The sequence below is a fragment of the Buceros rhinoceros genome, unplaced genomic scaffold (assembly GCF_000710305.1).
Source record: "Buceros rhinoceros silvestris isolate BGI_N320 unplaced genomic scaffold, ASM71030v1 scaffold6776, whole genome shotgun sequence".
NCBI lineage: Eukaryota > Metazoa > Chordata > Aves > Bucerotiformes > Bucerotidae > Buceros > Buceros rhinoceros.
In genome coordinates, this window is record NW_010415702.1 from 18,554 (window position 1) to 26,653 (window position 8,100).

The 8,100-nt window shown below is 41.8% G+C and overlaps 1 protein-coding gene across 1 annotated transcript in view; it reads left to right on the plus strand.

Moving 5' to 3' along the window:
* The window catches only part of KRT222 (keratin 222), an 8,415-nt gene extending 3,013 nt beyond the window's left edge, over positions 1-5,402 (plus strand). Inside the window, exons 2-7 of the mRNA XM_010137511.1 lie at positions 10-128; positions 2,008-2,136; positions 2,866-3,086; positions 3,492-3,568; positions 3,754-3,859; positions 5,192-5,402. Coding sequence (XP_010135813.1) covers positions 10-128; positions 2,008-2,136; positions 2,866-3,086; positions 3,492-3,568; positions 3,754-3,859; positions 5,192-5,402 — 863 coding nt within the window. The remainder of the gene's footprint in view (positions 1-9; positions 129-2,007; positions 2,137-2,865; positions 3,087-3,491; positions 3,569-3,753; positions 3,860-5,191) is intronic.
* The last annotated feature ends 2,698 nt before the right edge of the window (positions 5,403-8,100 follow it).

The window sequence follows — 8,100 nt, forward strand, 5'->3', positions numbered from 1 at the left end:
CGGGGCGAGCCAAGGAGGAGGATGGGAGGAGAACGGGACCGTCCCAGCTCCTCGGAGAGAGCCGGGCAAAGTATGAAACGCTCCTCACCGGCCATCAGATCAAGACCCTCATCTCAGCAAGGAGCCAGGTAATGACCGCACGCAGCCACGCACCTTCCCGAGCGAGGAGACGAGCCCTGCCCGCCCAGCTCCTCCCTCAGCCCCTCCGAGGTACGGTATCGCCTTTTCAATGCAGCATTTTCTGGGGAAGGGATTTGGATTGTACTGCGGTAAGATGTGAACTAGAAACGACAGCAATAGATTCGGTTTAGGGCATGAGAGTCACACTAAGGGAACACTGTAATTCCTCAGGATGTTTTTCTGTACCTACAGCAGTGATGCTGTGTGATTTAAGAGAGGATGACATATGCTGTAGCGTGGTAACCTCTAGCTCCGACCAGTTCTCCCACAGGAAAAGAGAATCTCGAAATCAAAGGCGATGGGAGGAATCCGTGTAGCTGCAGAAACCTTTACCATTGCTAGCATCAATTTTAAAGAGACCTGTACCTCTTCAGGAGCTATTTTCTGTTGTTCACAGTAAAACTATGTTATACTCGTTAGCAAATGGGGTTTGTTCTTTCATACAGATGGATTGTTGTCAACACCCAGCGCTACTGTTAAGAGGTTGACATAGGAAACACCTCCAAAACCCAACTGAACTCTGAAATAAAACAGTAAAACAATTTTGGGCCATCATATGTCAAGAAATTCAGGGTGAAAATTAGAGATGTTATCACCTTGCTGTAGTTCTTGGGTACTGCAGAAATTCTGGAGGTCTGTTTTACCCCAGGCCAGATGACTCTGCAGTCGGGCTGATCTCACAGCAACCCAACAGCACTCAGCAGCTCAGACCCACGTAGTTCAGACAAGCTGATACTTGTGTTCAGCCCAGAGCAGCCAGTGTATGTTGATATAATCTTGTCACATACATTCTGCAGATCCCAGGACAAAAGGGCAAGCAAAGAATATTGAGTGTTCACTTGTAGATTAGGCAGATGTAGGCTTTTCACCCAAACGATGGCACGATGAAATTACAGTAGGTCACTATGTTACGGGCCGGCGAGGGGGGGAAATTTACGTTACTTGCTTCATAAAACCTGAATGAAAGAGTTTATTTTCTTAGAGTTGATGGCATCGTTACAACCTACACAGAGCAGGAAAACATGCAAATGAGCATGTATTGTTCACGTGCTTCTGGCATCCTACCACTGTCAGTGTAAGAAGGGGATTCAGAAGGGGAAAATAACTTCCATAGGCGAAACAATCATTCTGGAAGTTAAATTATCTCAGATAATATTTTAGATCAGGATTAAGCTTAGAAGAGGCACTTCACCTCTGAACGGTCACATTTAACACGGGTGACAGCACACACTCTGAGAACGTGCCAGTGTTTTCCCTCCTAAGGTAGATAAATCTTAACTAACCTGTCCTTCACTGACAAGGGCAAGCTGAGGTCTAGACAAAAATACTGCCCGTACCTCAGTGGATGGAGGTACAACCTGGAACCTAGTCAATGACCAGGCCAGGAGAAAACGTAACTCCAGCACTTGTCCATTGTGAGATATTCAAGCAACTACTCCAAAGGGCTCTCTCTCAATAAGAAGTCAAAAATACATTAAAACCAAAGAAACTTATTCAAACCTGGCAGCTCAAACTTGGCTCAGTTCCTGAGTTCCATGAAGCTACGCCCACTGACTCCAGAGGTAAGGTCTCAATACCACTGGTTAATTTGTGTGGGAATTCCTCTACAACAAATGTGGGAGGGAGGAAGATGCGGCCAGCCACCTCCAATCCACACAGCAGGGTAAGGGCTGCCCGTCTTCACAGCACATAAAGTATTAACTCCTCGCCATGAGCTTGAACAAATTTATATGACTCTAAAAAATGCCAACTAATTACTTTGATGTATCTATTTTTGTTATTTGAATATTTTTTTAATGATTTCATCTTTTTTTATACACCCTGTAGCGAGAAGAAGCTACAATTAAAAGAATGGACAAAGATGCAGAAGCACTAAAGGCAGCCAGAGCAGAACTCTGTGAAGCGCGGCGGCAGTGGCACCACATGCAGATGGAAATTGAATCTCTCCACGCTGTGGTAAGCATCGTAAAATGAAACTTGAAATCTCCTGGAAAAAATGAATCTTTTTCTTGATATAAACTACTGTACAATTTAGCTGCAGATCCACCGTGCAGCAGAAATGTGCACACACAGGAACGCAGAGCTCGGCGGGGGCTGCCAGCTCGTCACGCTGCTCGAACCCACGAGCCATTTGCTCACGGTTGAGAGTTCACACATCTGGATTCAGGAGCGGCCACTCACACTCAGCTTCGCAGGCTTCCTCACCTGCCAAACGGCTATTTGCACAACCCTCCGTCACCAAGTTCCTGGTCATTCCATCTAACCAGTTCACCACAGGTTTATGGCTTTTTTTGAATGTGTGGACCAAATTAATCAATTCATGCTTGATAAAATACATCAGGAATTTACTGACTTGCCTAATATAGATAAGCCGTAAGAGCACACATTCCACTCGGATTTCACACAGTCCTGAGCTGGAAGTTGTTTTAACCACACAGGGAAAATCAGAGATTGTAAAATCAATGGTAGTGGATTGCTGGTACAACAGAAAACTACATTTTTTAAATCCCATTTCAAATTACTAGAGATCTTACTGGAAGATTACTCAGCAAAGCTTTACTCCTGTTCCTAACAAATATGCTTAAAAGAACCAATGTAAAAATACACAGATTGTTAATGAGAAGTACATCTAACATCTTTACACATGTACTTTCCAAATTTTAAAATATATGTTAAATTTCACAGGAAAAGGGTTTGGAACGCTCGTTGCGCGCCACAGAGCAGCAGTACCACATGCAGCTACAAAATCTAGAAGGGGAGATTGAATGCTTAGAGAAAGAGCTGCTGGACGTGAGAAGAGGTATTGAGAAACAGCTTCAAGAGCACGAAATTCTGCTGAACACCAGGATGAAACTGGAGGAGGAGATCGCCACATACCGCAGCCTGCTCGAGCGAGAAGAGAACAGGTACTCGTTATTTGAAGAGCCCAAAGTTACCTTCCAGTTCAGGACTTGCCACTGAAACCATCATCAGAATCATAAACACATGAACCAATCATTAAAAGATGACAGTATAAAACCCTTAGAAATGGTTTCATTGTAACTTCAGTATTAATGAAATTATGTAGGTCTTCCTGGTGCACAACAAACTGGCTAGAAACTGTCCAAAACCAACAAAGAAATCACAAAGCTATTTTCAGTATCTCCCTTCAGTTCTACACGCAGAATGAGAAATCCTCACAACACAACCACCAAACAGAACTTCTCCTGGTTCCCATACTTTTTAAATTGTTCATAGCTGCTAATAAGAAAAGTTTTGGATTAAAGTAATTAAGTATTACAAGATGACTGTAATGATTTTTATCTTTGCAGGTTTCGTTGCTCTCAGCCTGGCCAGCAGGATGACAAAAAGCCAGCCACTAGCAAGACTGCCCTTACGTCGCCTTCCCGTGAGTTTTTAGACAGCTTCCCCTTAGGGTGCAATGGCCCCAGAGGAGGTTTCCATCTACCGACAAATCACTGGATACTATGAAAGGATCTTCTTCCAGCGCAGCAGGAGGAAAAAAGACCTCTAGGTCCTACGTCCTGACCTTCCTCTTCCGCACACCCACTGTATCTGCATTTTCTTTTACAGGAGGTGGAAAGAAGCGTGAACCTGCAAAGGTGGAGCTGATGACAAGACAAGCAATCCTAGATGGACACGTTATGAAGGAAAGTGCTGAAGCTCATGGCACTGTACAGTAAGATAAACATGAATTTCACAAAATAACAACTGAAAGTTTAATCGTGTGCCTTACATTTCAACAGCTTTGAGTTTCCCCTTCTTTAGGATCTGTTGTACCATGCCCACACAGCCAAGAAGCTCCAGATGAGCGGTGATAGTTCTTGACGGTGTATTGAATGACATGTCTGAACAACACATTAAATTTTAAAGTTCTTTTTATTAGCACTTACTTCAGAAGCTAACGATAGCATGCTGATGCTTCGGATTTGTAATTTCTATTTCTGTTGAGAATGAGACTATGAATAATTCATCTGGGTAAGGCTGAAAGCAGAAGAGCCCACACCGTGTTCACAGCAGCCCTCTGGGGCAGATTTATGCACATAAATTCAGGCCTGGCTGCTCTAACTTGCTGTTGGCAGCTCCTCCATTCCACCAGTTGAAATCAGGGCACGGAGAGCCTGGCGCCTCAGTGGACATGTGAAAGTCTGTTAGTGTGAACTGTTCATCTTACAGGACTTCAGTAGTATTGGATGGCCTCACTCTATTTTGTAGACTAGCATTACAGGTTCCATTTTAACCAGCCTGTAGCGTACCGTGCCACTGGCACGAATCTGCAGGCAGCTGAGGAAAACATGTAGAAATTCAGACAAAAATTACCGCCACCACATGGGCCACCTTACACCTCCCCCCCCAGGCCTGACACTTATTCTTACCCCTGAGCTTTGTTCACCTCACACGGTCTGTCCAATCCACATGGGGCTGCTCAGCTGGGAGCAGTTACTCCACCTGAGTAAGGCCCCAGAGTCAGACTTGTAGATCTGGATCCCAACACACACGTAGGGGATTAAATCAATAAGATTTGGGTGCATAAATATCACTCACTCAGCTGGGTTTTCAATTCACATCTTTCTTCTGCTCTTTTTTTCTTGTTTAACTTAATTGTCGATCTACATTCTGAGGTCAGGATCTGAACTAGTTTTTCCTCCTCCCTGTTCTGAAGGCTTTCAGATGCCAGAATTCTCTCCTGCCCGCTATAGTACAGAGGTTTCTTGCAAAGTTTTTGAGCTTGGATTCCAAACTTTCTCCTTGGAAACAAAGGGCCTGATGTGTTTGGAGCAGTGGGTTTTTATTCATGTCTACTTAAAAGTAGAAAACCAAGAATAAAATGAACCCTCACCCTTTATTTAGCTTTTCTGGAGAATGAACCTGTGAAATAAAAGAAAAAATCTAGTCTCTCAGTAGCTATCTAAAAAACATGACATTTTTTATGCAATTTCTCTCTGTAGTTTAAAAGCAGTCCTGAGGAGCAGTAATCCACATTATAAATCCATTTGCTTTATTGTTTCAGGACAGAAAAAGTGGATGAAGTCATTAAAGAATGGGAAGGTTCTTTTTTCAAGGACAACCCCCGCTTAAGGAAAAAATCCGTTTCATTGCGCTTTGATCTCCACCTGGCAGTGACAGATGAAGGCTGTTTGCACACTAAAAAGAAAATTCCTGACATTGAAGTCAGGCTGGTAATGAGAAGATCTTGCAGCATCCCGTCTATCAAACCTTAACCTCCAGCAAACTCACCCGAAGATCGTCTCCACCAGGCTCTGGAAATAAACTGCAGAGGGACTCCCCGGCCTGCTGCGTGTCCGGCTTCAACTGCAGAATCTTACCGAGCGCTTCGGAGAACACGATAAAAACCCACGAGTCTTTTAAAAGAAAGGGAGAGGAACAAGGGAGTTCAGATTCCAAGAAACCGAACTCCTACTAGTTTTATACTCTGGGTGCACCCTTTAATTTTCTCATTATTGTTGTTTGTTTTGTAGAATTTCACCAAATATTACAATAATTAAACTGTAACTTTATACTTTGACATATTCTGCCTTTGTAAAGAGAATGTGTTTTCTCTTTCTGGAAATGGGAAATGCATAGTTCATTCTCTTCATTATTCAGTATTGCAAACGTGTAACAACTGATGAACCCTTTTAAGAATTTATATCACGACTGTCACACTTCTGGAAATATATTTTAAAATAACTCTTTCTAACAGCAAAAATTACATGCAAAGATTCTCTCAAAATACGTGAACTGTTAACAAAGAATTTTCTTTTAGAAGTGGCTGGTATTTTTAAATTCATTTTTTTAGGCAACAACTGAGCAAAAATGTCTTTCCCTTACACAATTATACACATTTTTAAATTCTTGTTACAAACCAGTAATATTTTAGCCATATTGTTCCCTGACTTTGAAGCAGTAATTTCCACCATTCTCTTACATGCCCACACATACCTGGGCCCAGCTTTCCTAGACACAGCAAATAAGGTTCTACCTTAGAGCTGTTCAGACGAAAGGAGTCAACCAGCCATTTGAATGCTGGTGTTTAATTAACTTTGTTTAGTACAACAATGTGAATTAAAGTATATTCAAAAAATTCCTCTTCTGACAAGTGTTTCAGGTGAGTTACGCTCTCGATCTATTTCACCTAAGGAGGCACTTTGGCACCAGGGTACAACTATTATTCCTTCAAATTAAGTGGACAAAGTAAGGGCTACGAATGGGAAGTACATGTCTACCACGCCTATCGCTACTACACGAAGTAGCTCTGGGCAAATACAAAGTACAGTAGATGATCTTGCATCTGTACACAGGAAAAAACAGAAACAAACACCCGCTTCTTGATGACCTTGTGAGATTTCAAACAAAAATTGAAACAAAATTGTATTAAGCCAAGACTGATGGTTTATGAGGATTTTAAGAATCCAGGATGTCACACTCACATGGAAATCGCGGGGATTGCAGCAGCTCAGGATCTCGAAAACCGTGTACCGGGTTTGCTGGATTCACAGCAGCATGTGAAAGATTAATTTAAGTGTCAGTATTTGCCTTATGACTTACGGCATGTGTTACAGAACCAGATACTACAGAATCTTCCAGTGCTGATTTATGCTTCTCTCTTCCGTTAATGGTAAGATCGATGCGTTTATATTGCCCACAGTCCTGTTCCTACTGTGTGAAGCTGGCTAATTATTGTTAACCTTAATACTGATCTGGTGTGGTTAATACTTGAGTATTTGGCATCCTGAATGTATCAGCCTGCTCTAGTATTTTCACTATGCAGCTTTTTTCTGTGCTTATACTCTGTACATTTTAAAATACTTGAATTTAAAGTTTTAATTGCTTTAAGGCACTTTAAACAGGGATACAGACTTACCAAAGTAAATGATAGTACTACAATAAAAAAGTATTAAAGTTGCGTTTGCCTGTGCCTATTTTGTGAGTCGTAATGACTACTTATGTCATGCAGTGCATTAAAAAGTGCACACAGGCAAAACCTTTCACTACCACAACATGGAAATTAGGCAAATAGTAAAGTAAAAAAAAAAAAAAAGACCCAACATAAAACAAAGTCAAGGAATATATCGCTGGCTTTGAGAACTCCTGTGATGACTCAGAACTATTAGCACAGAGCATCAGTAAACGTACTCGAACACCGTAATAAATATTACAATAAGCTGTGCAAATTTAGCATTTATTTTAACATTATCAACATTAAATGCATTTTAGCACTATCAACAAAACCACGTTATTTATAAACTAGAGATGAATGCGTGAGGCTGTCAAAACCAGGGGGAAAAACAGGTTATTTTTCACCTCGTAACAAATGTTCTCTCACCTTTTCTTTACACATGTTCTGCCCAGGTGACACTGTAGACCAAAGAGACGCGTGTTTGCCTGCTGACTGAGGAATCTTTTCAGTTCTTATGTCCTTGTAGTTACCAAATCGAAGTCACACAGCATCATGCTGCATGTCACTGAATTTCCACTGTGGCCACAGCACGCTGCGGGCAGACGAGAGCAGAGTTCTTGTCCCTTTTATTAGTTCATAAAAATGTGCAAACTGGGCTGGACAAACTGCAGGCACCAAGAAATGGGTCTAACTTGCAGCGACCCAGTATCATATTCAGTTATTTTTTGCTTTTCCCTTTGTACCGTCCTTCAGGGTTAGGCAGATATCATCTATCTTTCTCTATTATAAAAGCTCAAAGATATTTCCGCTATCTTGTCACAAACATTCACTGTTTGCTCTCCTTCAGCTGCCACTTTCACCAGATCCACCAAAATCCTCCTTTATGGATGTCTAGAAATTAATCTTATGAGCCACGTGGCAGCATTTCATTTTTAATTCACTCACTTTAACCATTTTCACTGCACAAAGACTCCTATGCTGAATGCTGAAGCCTGAAAAATCTCCATCTTCGTCAGACA